Below are 18620 nucleotides of genomic sequence, written 5' to 3'. Positions count from 1 at the left end.
TCGTCTCAGAGCGGGCACCTGGCCGTATGAGGTGTCAGTCGGCCCCCACTGGGAGGTCCCTCCCAGTTATGCTACTCAGGGGTCAGGGACACACTTGAGGAGGCAGTCTGTCCATTCTCAGATCTCGAACTCTGTGCTGGGAGAACCACTACTCTCTTCAAAGCTGTCAGACAGGGAAGTTTAAGTCTGCAGAAGTTTCTGCTGCCTTTAGTTCAGGTATGCCCTGCCCCCAGAGGTGGAGTCTACAGAGGCAGGCAGGCATCCTTGAGCTGCGGTATGCTCCACCCAGTTCGAGCTTCCAGGCTGCTTTGTTTACCTACTGAAGCCTCAGCAATGGCGGGTGCCCCTCCCCCAGCCTCCCTGCTGCCTTGCAGTTCGATCTTAGATTGCTGCGCTAGAAGTGAGCAAGGCTCCGTGGGTGTGGGATCTTCTGAGCCAGGTGTGGGATATAATCTCCTGGTGTGCCATTTGCTAAGACTGTTGGAAAAGTGCAGTATTAGGGTGGGAGTGACCCAATTTTCCAGGTGCTGTGTGTCACAGCTTCCCTTGGCTAGGGAAGGGAATTCCCCGACCCCTTGCACTTCCCGGGTGAGGCCATGCCTCGCCCTGCTTCGGCTCATGGTACATGGCCTACAACCACCATCCTACACCCGCTGTCCAGCAAGCCCCAGTGAGGTCAACCCGGTACCTCAGTTGGAAATGCAGAAATCACCCATCTTCTGCGTCACTCATGCTGAGAGCTACAGACTGGAGCTATGCCTATTCGGCCATCTTAGAACCTCCACATTTTCTTTTTTATTTCGAGAAATATTTTTGTTGTAAGAATATACCACAAATTGTTTATTCATTTTCATGTTGATGGACATTTGGATTCCAAATATTCCAAATCTGGAAATTTCAAAAACAGTTTCCATTTTCCAGATTGGAACTATTATGAATGCAGATGCTATAAACATTCTTGCATAACAGTTTTTGTTGTTGGTTTTTAAAATTTGATCTTTTTATTGTTAAGTACTTGGGAGTAGAATGGAAGATCATGGAGTAGGTGTAAGTTTACCTTTATAATAAATATTTTTATGAAATAGTTGTACCATTTTACGCTTTTACTAGCAACATATGAGGGCTTCAATTGCCCCACATTCTGCTATTTGGTGTCTCCAGTATATTTTAAAGATAACTGTTCTAATGCCTGCAACATGGTGTATCATTGTGATTTTAATTTGAACTTCCTTAATGTGCTTATTGGTCATTCATATGTATTCTTTAATGAAGTGCCTGTTTGTTTTTTTTTTTTTTTTTTCATTTTGATACAGTGGATTTTTTTATTTTTTATTTATTTATTTTTTTTTTTTTATTTTTTTTATTTTTTTATTATTATTATTATTATTATTATTATACTTTAGGTTTTATGGTACATGTGCGCAATGTGCAGGTAAGTTACATATGTATACATGTGCCATGCTGGTGCGCTGCACCCACCAACTCGTCATCTAGCATTAGGTATATCTTCCAATGCTATCCCTCCCCCCTCCCCCCACCCCACAACAGTCCCCAGAGTGTGATGTTCCCCTTCCTGTGTCCATGTGTTCTCATTGTTCAATTCCCACCTATGAGTGAGAATATGCGGTGTTTGGTTTTTTGTTCTTGCGATAGTTTACTGAGAATGATGATTTCCAATTTCATCCATGTCCCTACAAAGGACGTGAACTCATCATTTTTTATGGCTGCATAGTATTCCATGGTGTATATGTGCCACATTTTCTTAATCCAGTCTATCATTGTTGGACATTTGGGTTGGTTCCAAGTCTTTGCTATTGTGAATAATGCCGCAATAAACATACGTGTGCATGTGTCTTTATAGCAGCATGATTTATAGTCCTTTGGGTATATACCCAGTAATGGGATGGCTGGGTCGAATGGAATTTCTAGTTCTAGATCCCTGAGGAATCGCCACACTGACTTCCACAAGGGCTGAACTAGTTTACAGTCCCACCAACAGTGTAAAAGTGTTCCTATTTCTCCACATCCTCTCCAGCACCTGTTGTTTCCTGACTTTTTAATGATTGCCATTCTAACTGGTGTGAGATGGTATCTCATTGTGGTTTTGATTTGCATTTCTCTGATGGCCAGTGATGGTGAGCATTTTTTCATGTGTTTTTTGGCTGCATAAATGTCTTCTTTTGAGAAGTGTCTGTTCATGTCCTTCGCCCACTTTTTGATGGGGTTGTTTGTTTTTTTCTTGTAAATTTGTTGGAGTTCATTGTAGATTCTGGATATTAGCCCTTTGTCAGATGAGTAGGTTGCGAAAATTTTCTCCCATTTTGTAGGTTGCCTGTTCACTCTGATAGTAGTTTCTTTTGCTGTGCAGAAGCTCTTGAGTTTAATTAGATCCCATTTGTCAATTTTGGCTTTTGTTGCCATTGCTTTTGGTGTTTTAGACATGAAGTCCTTGCCCATGCCTATGTCCTGAATGGTAATGCCTAGGTTTTCTTCTAGGGTTTTTATGGTTTTAGGTCTAACATTTAAGTCTTTAATCCATCTTGAATTGATTTTTGTATAAGGTGTAAGGAAGGGATCCAGTTTCAGCTTTCTACATATGGCTAGCCAGTTTTCCCAGCACCATTTATTAAATAGGGAATCCTTTCCCCATTTCTTGTTTTTGTCAGGTTTGTCAAAGATCAGATACTTGTAGATATGTGGCATTATTTCTGACGGCTCTGTTCTGTTCCATTGATCTATATCTCTGTTTTGGTACCAGTACCATGCTGTTTTGGTTACTGTAGCCTTGTAGTATAGTTTGAAGTCAGGTAGTGTGATGCCTCCAGCTTTGTTCTTTTGGCTGAGGATTGACTTGGCGATGCGGGCTTTTTTTTGGTTCCATATGAACTTTAAAGTAGTTTTTTCCAATTCTGTGAAGAAAGTCATTGGTAACTTGATGGGGATGGCATTGAATCTGTAAATTACCTTGGGAAGGATGGCCATTTTCATGATGTTGATTCTTCCTACCCATGAGCATGGAATGTTCTTCCATTTGTTTGTATCCTCTTTTATTTCCTTGAGCAGTGGTTTGTAGTTCTCCTTGAAGAGGTCTTTCACATCCCTTGTAAGTTGGATTCCTAGGTATTTTATTCTCTTTGAAGCAATTGTGAATGGGAGTTCACTCATGATTTGGCTCTCTGTTTGTCTGTTATTGATGTATAAGAATGCTTGTGATTTTTGCACATTGATTTTGTATCCTGAGACTTTGCTGAAGTTGCTTATCAGCTTAAGGAGATTTTGGGCTGAGACAATGGGGTTTTCTAGATATACTATCATGTCATCTGCAAACAGGGACAATTTGACTTCCTCTTTTCCTAATTGAATACCCTTGATTTCCTTCTCCTGCCTAATTGCCCTGGCCAGAACTTCCAACACTATGTTGAATAGAAGTGGTGAGAGAGGGCATCCCTGTCTTGTGCCAGTTTTCAAAGGGAATGCTTCCAGTTTTTGCCCATTCAGTATGATATTGGCTGTGGGTTTGTCATAAATAGCTCTTATTATTTTGAGATACGTCCCATCAATTCCTAATTTATTGAGAGTTTTTAGCATGAAGGGTTGTTGAATTTTGTCAAAGGCCTTTTCTGCATCTATTGAGATAATCATGTGGTTTTTGTCTTTGGTTCTGTTTATATGCTGGATTACATTTATTGATTTGCGTATATTGAACCAGCCTTGCATCCCAGGGATGAAGCCCACTTGATCATGGTGGATAAGCTTTTTGATGTGTTGCTGGATTCTGTTTGCCAGTATTTTATTGAGGATTTTTGCATCAATGTTCATCAAGGATATTGGTCTAAAATTCTCTTTTTTTGTTGTGTCTCTGCCAGGCTTTGGTATCAGGATGATGCTGGCCTCATAAAATGAGTTAGGGAGGATTCCCTCTTTTTCTATTGATTGGAATAGTTTCAGAAGGAATGGTACCAGCTCCTCCTTGTACCTCTGGTAGAATTCGGCTGTGAATCCATCTGGACCTGGACTTTTTTTGGTTGGTAAGCTATTGATTATTGCCACAATTTCAGCTCCTGTTATTGGTCTATTCAGAGATTCAACTTCTTCCTGGTTTAGTCTTGGGAGGGTGTATGTGTTGAGGAATTTATCCATTTCTTCTAGATTTTCTAGTTTATTTGCATAGAGGTGTTTGTAATATTCTCTGATGGTAGTTTGTATTTCTGTGGGATCGGTGGTGATTTCCCCTTTATCATTTTTTATTGCATCTATTTGATTCTTCTCTCTTTTTTTCTTTATTAATCTTGCTAGCGGTCTATCAATTTTGTTGATCCTTTCAAAAAACCAGCTCCTGGATTCATTTATTTTTTGAAGGGTTTTTTGTGTCTCTATTTCCTTCAGTTCTGCTCTGATTTTAGTTATTTCTTGCCTTCTGCTAGCTTTTGAATGTGTTTGCTCTTGCTTTTCTAGTTCTTTTAATTGTGATGTTAGGGTGTCAATTTTGGATCTTTCCTGCTTTCTCTTGTGGGCATTTAGTGCTATAAATTTCCCTCTACACACTGCTTTGAATGCATCCCAGAGATTCTGGTATGTTGTGTCTTGGTTCTCGTTGGTTTCAAAGAACATCTTTATTTCTGCCTTCATTTCGTTATGTACCCAGTAGTCGTTCAGGAGCAGGTTGTTCAGTTTCCACGTAGTTGAGCGGTTTTGAGTGAGATTCTTAATCCTGAGTTCTAGCTTGATTGCACTGTGATCTGAGAGACAGTTTGTTACAATTTCTGTTCTTTTACATTTATTGAGGAGAGCTTTACTTCCAAGTATATGGTCAATTTTGGAATAGGTGTGGTGTGGTGCTGAAAAAAATGTATATTCTGTTGATTTGGGGTGGAGAGTTCTGTAGATGTCTACTAGGTCCGCTTGGTGCAGAGCTAAGTTCAATTCCTGGGTATCCTTGTTGACTTTCTGTCTCGTTGATCTGTCTAATGTTGATAGTGGGGTGTTAAAGTCTCCCATTATTAATGTGTGGGAGTCTAAGTCTCTTTGTAGGTCACTCAGGACTTGCTTTATGAATCTGGGTGCTCCTGTATTGGGTGCATATATATTTAGGATAGTTAGCTCTTCTTGTTGAATTAATCCCTTTACCATTATGTAATGGCCTTCTTTGTCTCTTTTGATCTTTGTTGGTTTAAAGTCTGTTTTATCAGAGACTAGGATTGCAACCCCTGCCTTTTTGTGTTTTCCATTTGCTTGGTAGATCTTCCTCCATCCTTTTATTTTGAGCCTATGTGTGTCTCTGCATGTGAGATGGGTTTCCTGAATACAGCACACTGATGGGTCTTGAGTCTTAATCCAGTTTGCCAGTCTGTGTCTTTTAATTGGAGCATTTAGTCCATTTACATTTAAAGTTAATATTGTTATGTGTGAATTTGATCCTGTCATTATGATGTTAGCTGGATATTTTGCTCGTTAGTTGATGCAGTTTCTTCCTAGTCTCGATGTTCTTTACATTTCGGTATGATTTTGCAGTGGCTGGTACCGGTTGTGCCTTTCCATGTTTAGCGCTTCCTTCAGGAGCTCTTTTAGGGCAGGCCTGGTGGTGACAAAATCTCTCAGCATTTGCTTGTCTGTAAAGTATTTTATTTCTCCTTCACTTATGAAGCTTAGTTTGGCAGGATATGAAATTCTGGGTTGAAAATTCTTTTCTTTAAGAATGTTGAATATTGGCCCCCACTCTCTTCTGGCTTGTAGGGTTTCTGCCGAGAGATCCGCTGTGAGTCTGATGGGCTTCCCTTTGATGGTAACCCGACCTTTCTCTCTGGCTGCCCTTAACATTTTTTCCTTCATTTCAACTTTGGTGAATCTGACAATTATGTGTCTTGGAGTTGCTCTTCTCGAGGAGTATCTTTGTGGCGTTCTCTGTATTTCCTGAATCTGAATGTTGGCCTGCCTTGCTAGATTGGGGAAGTTCTCCTGGATCATATCCTGCAGAGTGTTTTCCAACTTGGTTCCATTCTCCCCGTCACTTTCAGGTACACCAATCAGACGTAGATTTGGTCTTTTCACATAGTCCCACATTTCTTGGAGGCTTTGCTCGTTTCTTTTTATTCTTTTTTCTCTAAACTTCCCTTCTCGCTTCATTTCATTCATTTCATCTTCCAGGGCTGATACCCTTTCTTCCATTTGATCGCATCGGCTCCTGAGGCTTCTGCATTCTTCACGTAGTTCTCGAGCCTTGGTTTTCAGCTCCATCAGCTCCTTTAAGCACTTCTCTGTATTGGTTATTCTAGTTATACATTCTTCTAAATTTTTTTCAAAGTTTTCAACTTCTTTGCCTTTGGTTTGAATATCCTCCCGTAGCTCGGAGTAATTTGATCGTCTGAAGCCTTCTTCTCTCAGCTCGTCAAAGTCATTCTCCGTCCAGCTTTGTTCCGTTGCTGGTGAGGAACTGCGTTCCTTTGGAGGAGGAGAGGTACTCTGGTTTTTAGAGTTTCCAGTTTTTCTGCTCTGTTTTTTCCCCATCTTTGTGGTTTTATCTACTTTTGGTCTTTGATGATGGTGATGTACAGATGGGTTTTTGGTGTGGATGTCCTTTCTGTTAGTTTTCCTTCTAACAGACAGAACCCTCAGCTGCAGGTCTGTTGGAGTACCTGGCCGGCCGTGTGAGGTGTCAGTCTGCCCCTGCTGGGGGGTGCCTCCCAGTTAGGCTGCTCGGGGGTCAGGGGTCAGGGACCCACTTGAGGAGGCAGTCAGCCCGTTCTCAGATCTCCAGCTGCGTGCTGGGAGAACCACTGCTCTCCTCACAGCTGTCAGACAGGGACATTTAAGTCTGCAGAGGTTACTGCTGTCTTTTTGTTTGTCTGTGTCCTGCCCCCAGAGGTGGAGCCTACAGAGGCAGGCAGGCCTCCTTGAGCTGTGGTGGGCTCCACCCAGTTCAAGCTTCCAGGCTGCTTTGTTTACCTAAGCGAGCCTGGGCAATGGCGGGCGCCCCTCCCCCAGCCTCGCTGCCGACTTGCTGTTTGATCTCAGACTGCTGTGCTAGCAAACAGCGAGACTCCGTGGGCGTAGGACCCTCTGAGCCAGGTGCGGGCTATACTCTCCTGGGGCACCGTTTCCTAAGCCCGTCGGAAAAGCACAGTATTCGGGTGGGAGTGGCCCGATTTTCCAGGTGCCGTCTGTCACCCCTGGAAGGGGAACTCCCTGACCCCTTGTGCTTCCCGAGTGAGGCAATGCCTCGCCCCTGCTTCGGCTGGCGCACGGTGCGCTCACCCACTGACCTGCGCCCACTGTCTGGCACTCCCTAGTGAGATGAACACGGTACCTCAGATGGAAATGCAGAAATCACCCGTCTTCTGCGTCGCTCGCGCTGGGAGCTGTAGACCGCAGCTGTTCCTATTCGGCCATCTTGGCTCCTCCCCCTGCCTGTTTGTTTACATCCATGGTCTATTTTAAAAATTGGTTTGTCTTTCTTATTGAGTTGGGTGAGTTCATATATTTTGAGTACATTACCTTTGTTAGATACAGCTATTACAAACATTTTTTTCCAGTCTGTGGCTTGCCCGTTCATTTTCTTAATGATCTCTTTTAATGGGTAGAAGTTTTAAGTTTTATTGACGTACAATTGATCTATTTTTTTTATAGTTTTGTATTCTCATACAAGAAACCTTTGCCCTTCCCAAGGTTGCAAATATTCTCCCATATTTCTCTCAAGAAGCTTTATAGTTTTAAGTTTTATTTTTAAGTCTATGCTCCATATTCAGTTAAATTTTCTGTTATGTTTTTGTGAAGTAGAAGTCAAGATTTGCCTTTTTTTCTAGTTGTTCAGTACCATTTGTTGAAAACACTTTCCCTTCTCCACAGGACTGCATTAGCTACTTTTATTCAAAATCAATTTACTGTATAAGCATGGGTCAAATTATGGATGCTCTATTATGTTTCATTAATCTATTTATTCCTTCCTACACTAATAGCATACTGTCCCGATTAGCAGGGCTTTATAGAAAGTCTTGAAATTAAATAGCCTAACTTTTCCTATGTTTTCCCTCTTTTCCTAGTTTGTTTGTTTTTTTCTAGTTACTTTGTATTTCCATTCAAATTTTAGAGTCAGCTTGTTAATTTCTCCAAAAAATAGCCTGCTGATTTTTATTGGGAGTTTCATTAACTCTGTAAATCATTCTTCATTTATTTTTGATAGATTTTTCAGATTAATTTGGCAGCTCCATTAGGCAACTAAATAATTTGTTTAATTAATTTATCAAAACTAAACTCTGTAATTCATAAGCTAAGCACAGCCTTATGTAGGTTCTTTGCACCTGAGTGTATTAACAAAACTGTCAAAACTAAGCCAGCCATATGAATTAGATTATTTAGGTGTTAGCAAATTCATATTCCTGGAAACTTTTCTTGGGCTTCACATTCTTACACAAATATACAGCTGAATTCGTAAATGTGAAATAATAATAACAGAATTAGCTAAGAAGTATTAAGAGGGAAATAAATTCCAGGCATTGTGCTACACGTTTCATAGGCATTTCCTTAATATTTTCAAGAACTTATAGGACACAAGTACTAGTATCATTCCCATTTAATGGATGAGGAAGTTGAGGTTTAGGGTCACACAGCTATTCAGTGGTGGACTGGAATCCAATCTGACAGTCTCTAGAGCCTGACATTTTGAACACTAGCTACACAGTCTCCAATGTGTTAGCAGTTGAATGCCCCCATGGTCTTATTCCAAAGATAATCACATCAGCAACGAAACATCAATTCTCTGCTGGTTTTTTTATTTGGTCTTTTTATGGTTCTAGGCTGAGAACAGGCTCTGGGATGGGCAATGCTTCTTCATGCCCATCTGGCAATGGTCCTCGCTTCTTCATGATCTATAGGTGATTTTTGACTAGAACTATATCCTCCATTAGATCAGAATCTTATTATCAGAATATCACCACAGATCAGCCAGCCAAGGGCCATCAAAATCCTCTCTAGATAAAGGTGATTTCCTTCATGAAAGTGTTGGAACATGGAAGTATTGTGCCACTGTTGTGTAAGTTTCCATTTCCAAAGGTCTGAAGTCTTTGGGTAAGAATAAATATATAAATATCAAGTAAGTACTAACACCATAGATTATAGTAGGATTTGTTAGGTGTTCGCTTGCCTTAATCACTCACAGTGTCGCTCACAGGGCTGCACAGATGTTAAATATTTGGAGTTCTTTTCACAGTATATTTTACCATTTGAAGTATAAGCATTTTGTATAGTGTGGATTTCTTTGTGTAACAATAATTGTTAATTATATTTTCCATAATTTCAAATAAATGCAGGACTTCCTCCTTGCTTAAACATAACTTTACTCCTGGTAGATGGCTACTTTTTAGTAGTAGCAGACAAATGCATTTTCCTTTTTGCATTAAAATGAAAATATTTTGCAAAAATCTTATAGAATTGGACAGGAAGGTATAAATCTGAGGATGCAAGACAGTGAGCCCAAAGGACAGCATCCATCTGCAAGGGGGGTTGGTGGTGGGAAGTGCAGGAATCTTGGCACAGGATGGAGGGTGACCAACTGGTTCTGGTATTGGCATTGAATCCTGCATCCCAGGAAACCCTTGAGTCCCAAACTGTTGCTGCAAAACCCTGATTTTGCCTGAGCCATTAGACATCAGAGTGACTCACTGGTTTTCAACCCTTACAGAATCTACATTGTTACATGCCAGAGTTAAAGGCAGTCTCAGCTAGGTGTGGTGGTGTGTACCTTAGTACCAGCTACTCAGGAGACTCCTTGAACCCAGGATTTCGAATCCAGACTGGGCAACATAGTGAGAAACTCTCCGAACAACAGTAACAACAAAGGGCAGTCTCACTGGAAATGTCCACAATGACTCCATATTTGATGATATTAAGAAATTGAGAAATTATTGGTACTTAGTTTATGTGTGATAATGGCATTGTGGTTATGTTTTTAAAAAGAATTTTTATCTTTTAGAAATACATCTTAAATATTCATGGGTAAAATGATATCATGTCTAGGATTTGCTTCAAAAAAATCCCAGGGGAAGAAGTGAAAAGCAGAGAGGGTGAATAAGTAAAACATTATTGGCTATATTTTGGCAACTGTTGAAGCTGAGTGAAGGGTACATGGGGTATCATTATACCATTTTCTCACTATTGTGTATTTTTTAAATCTTTCATAATAAAATAAGATAATCCTACTGACTTGTTTTAAAGACTGAAAAATAAAACTGAAACCTTAGGTGCTTGAAAGATGGTTCCTGAAAGACATGTGCAACTGAGAAGGATTGAATTATAAAAAGCAAGGCAAGAGCTTGTAACCAAATTTTAATGACATTATTCCATGTTTTCAAACTCCCACATATTATAATGACATCAGTAATAATAACAACAGCAGAGGCTGTGGCAGCAACAGTTCATGTTTATATAATATATACTATAAGGTTGGGACTTTTCTAAGAACTTTACCTTAATTATCTCACTGTTATTATTTCTACTTAATCCATGAGAAAACTGAGGCTAACTAACTTGGCTACTGTACTAGCAAGTAGAGGAACTAGGATTTGAACCCAGAGAGGATGACTCTGTACTGCATTAATTCAACTAATTTTCATAGAGCAACTACCATGTTCTAGGCCCTGGGGCAGAGGTGGAGAATTAAAGAGCAAAACGTCTTGCCAGCGTGAACCTTCTATTCCAACAGGAGGAAACAGACAAAATCCAACAAGTTTAATACAAAATATGTGTATTTTAGGGAGGGTGGTAAGTGCTGGGGACAAAAATAAATCAGGAAAGTGGGTAGAGAGTGATGGGTGATCAGAAAGGCCTTACTAACAGTGACATCGAATAGGCACCCAAAGGAGGTGGGGTAGGGGATTTCAAGTAAGAAAGACATCAGGTGCAAAGGCCCTGTGGCTGGGGCTTGCTTGATGGGTTCAGGGATCAGGATGGAAGCCTGTATGGCTGCAGCCGAGGTGACAGACAAAGGGGAGAGCAGTAAAGACCAGGCCAGGAAGGTCAGAGCATGTGACACTTCTAAGTACAGTTGGGCTTTTATCTAAAGATCATGCAGGCTGCTGTGTTGATTACAGGCAGCAGGAGTTTAAGCAGAAAGGTAGGGAGACCTATTAGGAGGCTTTTCTAAGACCTAAGAGACAGAGGCCGTCGCTTAGACTATGGCTGTGTGTGAGAAGAGGTCAGATTTGGAATACATATGGAAGGTAGAACTGACAGAATTTTCATTAATAGCCTATGCTCTAAACCACTGTGCCACTCTTAAAATATTTATTCACATTTATAATTGAAATTAAAAATGAAGACATTCTCTCTTTCTGGTAAATTAATCAAAGAACATTTTATCTGCTGCAAGACAATGAGCCCAAAGGAGACCATCTGTCTGCAAGGAGGCTCGGTGGTGGGAACTGCAGGAGTCTTGGCTCAGGACGGAGGGTGACCGACTGGTCCTGGTATTGGCACTGAATCCTGCATCCCATGCAACGCTTGAGTCCCAAGCAACCTGGTATGGTTGGTCACCCCACACAGACACGCGGTTCGCATCCCATCTCTTTCACTCTTCACTCTGGAACTTGGTACAAATTGTTTAAGGCCTCGGCCCTCAGTTTCCCCATCTCTAAGTGGAGATAATAATCTACTTGCTGAGCTGTTCTCAGAGTCTTAGAAGTCCTGGATATGAACGTGCTTTGTGAACTGTGAGACACTAAGAATTAAAGCACAAGAATTGTTCTTTAATAACACGTTACGCAGGACCTTTGCATCGGAGGTACTCGGGCCCCTGGACCGCCCTGCATCCTCTGCAGGAAGGAAGTCAGGAAGCCTCTCTCCTGCTGGGAGCCTGAGGCGGAGGGCGGAGGGCCACGACGTGGCCTATCCACATGAACAGTGGTCCGGCCTCTGGAGCGTCCCTCACAACCTCCAGGACCCCCAAGGCTCCCGCAGTGTTTCCTAAGACCCCACAGTGAGGGAGTTGAGGGCCCCGTGGAGGAAGGTGCTGCGTGTGAGGGGCTCTGGAACAGAGGGGGGCACGCTAGACTAGGGACGCAGTGGCAGATAGTAGGACTTCCTCACTGGGGGCTATGCCTGGAACCCATGCTAGTTCTAAGAGGCCACGGAAAGGCTTAAATCTCTCCTGAAATCACATCCAGAAAAAAAGAATATAATCGAGCTTGTCACCAGAACAATTACAAAACGATTTATTTTAATTGATACTTTCAGGGGTGGGGAGAGGTCCACAAAGGCAAAAGTGTCGAAAGCTACTAGAAACATAAGATAGCCCTGGAGGGAGACAGAATCCAACTGGCTTGGGCAGCATCTCCATCCACACAGAGTTCTATGGATTCATGTTCAGTTTGCCTGGCGCCCTCTTTTCACTAATCCAGAGACAGCATCTCTTGAATAAGAGCTACTCCATTTCCAGCAATAAGAAAGAGATTGGAGCATGATTGGTTGCTTACCTATCTGTCTGTCTATCATCTATCTATTTATTTTTATACAGACTTAGACAGTCAACACAGTAAGTGTGACCAGGACTACCATTGCTTCTGTGTATCGGCTGTGATTAGTAAACATGTTGTCACAGAGAACTTAAATTCCCGGTTTGAGAACTGATGTACCACATCTCTTTGTGGGTAATGTTTGCTGGATTGAGTAATTCTGTTCACCCTGTCTAATTCATTTATTAAGAAGTCTTTGGAAAATGACCTGAGATTAAACTAATATGGTCTTTTGTAGGTTATATCCTTGAAACTTTCATAAAAGTGTGCACCAACAACTTATCCCAAGTCTTTATCAATGATTTTCAAACTGTGACACTGTGTTCTGAAACCCCACCCCCAGCTGTGACACACACACACACACACACACACACAATTTCTCTTCAGAGATCCCTTAGGGGCTGCATTGGGGGTGTGTTTTTAAGATGATATCACAAGCAGAATGAAGCTCCTGATCCCCCTCCCTTTTTTTATTTATAGCAATTCCAGTTCACTTGTGGGTGTCATATAAGGTTTTATTTGAACGATAGGTTCTGTGGCTAAATAAAACTTATAAACCATTCTCTCTAACTGGAAGATGTATTTTTTTCCCATGACGATATTATTGAACATCAATATACCTTACAGTAAGACGTGTGTGTGTATGTGTGTCTGTGTGTGTGTAAGCAATTTAAAGGAAATAATAATTTATATCAGAAGGATAACATTTTACATATGGCATTTTTACGTGGAGTATCCTGTTTAACAGCTGGATATTGACTGGTTGTTACTGGTTAGAAAAGCCCTGCAACCTTTGACATGCTCTGAGATCTCAACCGGTTAAAGAATCAGAGAAATTATATTTTTGGCATTAAGATAAATGCTCCTATCAAGTTTTTCGATTCATGAGGGGGAGGGAAGGAGGAATGTTACAATTCTAACTCTTAAAGCAACTATTTTAAAAATGGATGAGTTGGCTCTATCTAGTTGACTTCGGATACAGATAATTCAACCATATAAACATTCTCTTGGAAAATAACTCCACAAAGGTAAATCCACTTATTTGTAAACGGGGGTGGGGGTGGGGAGAGAATTTGAGTGTGAGCACCTGGAACAAAAGCACTTTTTTCCATTGAAAAAAATCTTCCTGGGGTTGATTTCCATAATGGTACATTTCCTCTTTATAAATCCTAGTCATCAATCATCAAATTGTGTTTAATGAGCACCTGCATAGATCATAGATTCCACAGTTCATCCTCAAAACTCAAATTTTGAGTTGCCTCTTGCTCTAAGAATTATAGTCCACCCCCAGTGTTTGTTCCTGGTTTGTATGGCACCTTTGCTCCTGGCTGAACTTGAATCAAGGTACAGGATTTCAGTATCTTCTCTTACTCCCCTCCCCACCTTTCCTCGACACCAAGGTCTCCCAGCCTCAGCATTATTAACATTTTGGGCCAAATAATTATTTCTTCGGAGGGTTGCCTTTGCATTGTAGGATGTTTGGCAGCATCCCTGGCCTCTAGCCACTAGAGGCCATTAGCATCCCCTTCCCAGTTGTGATAACCATAAAAGTCTCCAAATATTGCCACATGTTCCCTTTAGAAGTAGGGAGGGAGGAAAACCATTGCTCTAATCCATGAGGATCCCAAGACTCTGGAATCCTGCCAGGAATTACCTGGCCACTGCTGGACACGGTCAAAGAAACTTTAGACCCGTGTGATTTACCCAAGTCAATGTTCTCAACCCTTGCTGCATTTTAGAATCACCTGAGATGTTTACAAAGGACCAACTGGGCACTAGTATTTTTTCAAAAGTTCCCCCAGGAAATTCAAATTTGTAGACACAATAGACAACCTCTGAACTAGATGTACTTAGTAATCTTAGTACTTATAAAAACCAACCAACCAACCAACAATGACCCAACAATTTTATTTCAAATAGGAAATATCCAGGTAGCTTCAAAGCAAGAAAAAAAAATCCCATATGTCCATAGATTGTAGAACATAAGTCATCAGAAACATTTCACATTTGCTTTCTGTTGTTCTGTTATCAGCACAAAGCAGTTGGGAAACCGAATGCCTTTGGGAATTCTGGGCTTTTTGACAGTTTGACTGAAGGTGCATCCCTTGATGTAGAGCATCCCCGGTGCTTGTAACTCATAGGCGGTCTTTTGTCAAAAGTAACATCTATTAGAGGACTTCAAGGGGAAAAGACTGAGCCAGAGGAAATCCTCTGAATGTAATGTTTGGTGCTGGCAGGAAGGAAGATCAAGACTTAGCAAGACCAGAGGTGGCTTAGGAAGGGAGGCCTTCTCATAATGTTTTTCAGCAAATGAAAGTTATGATTAAATTGCTACCACTTTCCTTCATTTGTACTCAGTAAGTGTGGGAATAGACCCAGACAATGAGGGTCTTTGTATCTTAAGATTGAGGAACATTTTGTCCAGAGGTGTATATACTCTAGAAGCTGCCAATTCCACTTCTGGCCAGCCAGGAAGATTTGGCAAAGATTCTCAGCCAGCTACTGATCTTCTGAAAGGTAGAGGGATGCATTAGATAACGTTCAACTTTCCATGTGCTCTTGGACAGCTCAACTTATCTTCCCAAAGATTTTGTTTCTTTATCTGAAAAATGGGCAATGTGGCATTTGCCTCAGATAGTCTTTATGAGGATTAAATTAGATAATGTGTGTGAAAGTGCCTTGCGAATTGTTAAGCCCAATAAGGTAATATTATCTTTTTGGAGACCTCCCACTCTGAAGATTCAGCTAGACCAGGATCCAGTGGCTTTCAGTTTTGGCTTCTAGGGCATGTGTAAAATAATGGACAAGCACAGTCGTGGATATAACTTGTCAAATGTCTGTTCTCAAGTGGGCAATTAGGAAAATACATTTGAGCTAAAAAGACAGAGTGATGTATTTTTCATGACTGAGGTTACAATTGTATTTTAGGTTATTATATACTAAAGACTAGGAAATTAATTGGTGTCCTCTAAAATGCAGGAGAGCAAGAGATTAATCTGATAAATGGTTTCCATTAAAAATTCCATTTGGCTTCTCAAATTCATCTTGTCTCCTGCAGTTTCTGAATGCCACAATGTCCTCCCCTTGTGCCTTCCAGCTGCATTCTCTTGCTCCCTACACCACTAGGTTTGGAGAATATCAGTATTTATACAAATCCAGTAGCGCAGCAGAACTAGAAGCTTAACCCATTAGCTCCCTAATTCATGAATATGTTGACTGAAACCATGGTTTTGTCTTTCAATTTAGGGTTTGGTTGGTACTCAGAATGTAATCTTTGTCGATACTGAAGAAAAGGGTTTTGGTAACACCATTTTATACAGATAGTGCAGCTGAGACCACCCAAATGAGACTATCGTCAAGATGCCAAGTTATTAGTGCTTACCTAGCAAGAATTCCCATCAAGGATGAAATAAACAGGGCAGGAGAGAAGGCTGTTTCAGGGGACAGTCAGTGTTATTCTGGGGGTTGCAGGTGGGGGACACTGGTAGAGAAGTGGTCATTGTTTCCAAACTTTTACTCAGATGCTTTTCCAATTAGGTGTCCCATATGGCTAGCAGAAAAAACTGGGTGGATTCCACCTCAGGCGTACAAAAACACAGGACACTTAGATGCCATCTTTCTGAAGAGAGTCCCAAACTGATTGCAGATCCAGAGCTGAGCATGCCACTACATGATGACACTGAGTTCATATTTCTCTGGTTTGTCCTCAGATTGTTCTGCCTTAAAGACTGAGTCAGGCTCTGGATGGTGGATTTCAATGACAAGAACATAGATGAGGCCTCCAATGACAGCACCAACCATAGGGCCCACTACAGGAATCCACCAGAAGTTGTTTCCAGCTCTGAAATCAAACAAGAAATTAGTGATACATTTCTTGGCCTTCCTCCTGGTATTACTGTCTAGTTTTTCACTCACTTGTTAGTCTTTCTCACGCTCATGGTTCCCTCTTAACTCAGCAAGAGCTAAGTATAAGGGGGGCTCACTGCAGCATGGCAACTGTTATCCTTGACTTTCCACTACACCTGATTTCAGATGATCTATTTCATTGTCCTACTAATATTTGTGAGATATTATGTCTTATTTATTTTCTTTTTATAAAATATAGTGCCTGAGCCCATCGTTAAGATTGAGGGCCCCTAAGAAAGTTCAGGTCAATTATTCGGAATTGCCTTTCCCTCATCCTGAAATAATGATGCCTGTGGATTACAAGTAGAATGTGGAGAGATTCCTGGGCATCACTAGTGTATGAAGACAATCAAACTAATCAATCAGGAAATGTTTTTCAATCAATGAATGAATTTTAAAAAAATCTAAGGTGGACGTGTGAATTGCCTTCTAAATATAATTTAAATCAGTACTTATTTTTTAAGGTCTTAGCTTGAGTCTACCCTCTGATAAGGCTGTCATGCCATGACTCTCTTCCAGAAATCCTCAATGTCAGTACATTACAGCAAAGCTATAATTCTGGGGAAAAGCAGGTATCTTTGTGAGTTGTCACCATCTTCTTTGGAGAGAGAAAATCCATGTAAATAATTTCTTAGAAAGGATCAGGAAAGCAAACAAAAGTATACAGTATGTTGTTTAAGGATATATACATTTAAGATAAAAGTATTTTTAAAAAGCGGGGGAATGGTAAACACAAAACTTCAGGATAAATGCAGAAGGGGTGGGAGATGAGGAGTATCCAGAGGCATGTGAGAATTTCAGTGTTCTAGTTGGATTCTAGAAGGACCCATAGCTGTTCTTTTCATCATTATGCTTAATAACTACACATATGTTCCATGTGGCCTTTTGTGTATCTCAAACTTTGATTAGAAAGAGCGATAAAGGAAATAAGCAGGAAACGAGAACCCTGTCCTAGAATCCAGGAGACTAAGTCTAATCTCAAGATTATCTAGAAGGTCTTTGAGCAAATCAAACCCCCGTTCCCCACCGTGAGCTCCATTTCCTCCATCTGCATGGTCCCTTCCACCTGGGGCACCGAAGTGGTCTCTGAAGTCCTCCATTGCCCATATGCAGGGTTGATGGAAGAGCACTGAGCCTTAGCATGGCAGCCACCAGATGTCACTCTTACCACACGGCAGCGAGGATGCTGTACTCGGCCGCTCTCACAGTGCCCTTCCCAGGCCCCAAATCCAGATGGATTTTTCTAGGGGAGGCACATGGAGGGTGGCTGCTTCTCCCATTTGGCTGTAAAGACTTGAAGTCTTCTCTAGAGGTCAAAACATGAAGGGGATATAAGCTACCTGTTGGGTCCATCATTTCCTTTTATGGCAAATTTCTTCCTGTCGTTTTGCAGATGAAGGTCTAAGATATCAGCCAGAGTACATGTCCTCTTCAACTGGCTGGATGCTTTTTCTTTTATCAGACTGGACATGTTGTATCAGGTTCACAAGTCACAAATGGAGGCGCTCAGATGTGGTTACCTGCCTAGCCTAGTCCTATATGCACACAAATAGTGATCATTTGCACACTATGATTTGGGAGATGCCAGGAACATGTCTGTGTTAACTGTCAAAAGGACCATCTTTAGGGATTCAATAGTTTGGGTCAACTATTTGAAAAATTTAATAATACTCCTGAGAGCTTTCACTGATTAAGTCATTAACATCTTAATGTGAATAAGTGGAGAGAACTTTGATGGGAAACATCTTAACATTTAAAGGAAAAACCAACAGTCAGCCAGGGTCTGTTGACTCTTGCCCTCATCAGACCCTCTGGCATCTCGCTGTCCCTGCCATCATTCCACTGCTTGCCGTTCAGGGTTACATGGGGACCTGGGAACAAGGTAGCCTTGTTTTTTTCCTAAGACCTTAGGTGTAGGTCCAAGCTTGGATATCTAATGAGGGATTTCCCTTGAATATAGAACTCTGAGGAAATGAGACACTCTAAGAACACTTTGAAAGCCTGTTGTCCCTCAAAGGTTTTGGGGAGAAATTTTTGGTTGAGGATTACCAGCCAACCCTGCTCTTTCCTAATGGGTTTCTACTTACCCACTCTCTCCTTTTTCAATCAGTCTTATAGGATGATGCCAGATTAATTTTGCTAAATTGACATTCTAAACCTGCCAAACTTCTGCCCCAAATACTTTGCTACTCCCTATAACCTACAAAACAGGGA

The 18620-nt window shown here is 41.2% G+C and overlaps 1 protein-coding gene across 2 annotated transcripts in view; it reads right to left on the bottom strand.

The window, feature by feature from the left end:
• Window positions 1-14392: 14392 nt before the first annotated feature.
• Window positions 14393-18620, bottom strand: part of AQP9 (aquaporin 9) — a 54889-nt gene continuing 50661 nt past the window's right edge. The window contains exon 6 of one of the 2 annotated variants that reach the window (XM_054450001.2): window positions 14393-16341. In XM_054450001.2, the coding sequence (XP_054305976.1) occupies window positions 16167-16341 (175 nt within the window). In that variant the 3' untranslated portion in view covers window positions 14393-16166. The remainder of the gene's footprint in view (window positions 16342-18620) is intronic. The other variant, XM_054450002.2, reaches the window with a different exon arrangement.

Source organism: Pongo pygmaeus, chromosome 16 (assembly GCF_028885625.2).
Source record: "Pongo pygmaeus isolate AG05252 chromosome 16, NHGRI_mPonPyg2-v2.0_pri, whole genome shotgun sequence".
NCBI classification, from domain to species: domain Eukaryota; kingdom Metazoa; phylum Chordata; class Mammalia; order Primates; family Hominidae; genus Pongo; species Pongo pygmaeus.
The sequence above is the reverse complement of the archived record's forward strand: the minus strand, read 5'-3'. Positions and strand labels throughout refer to the sequence as shown.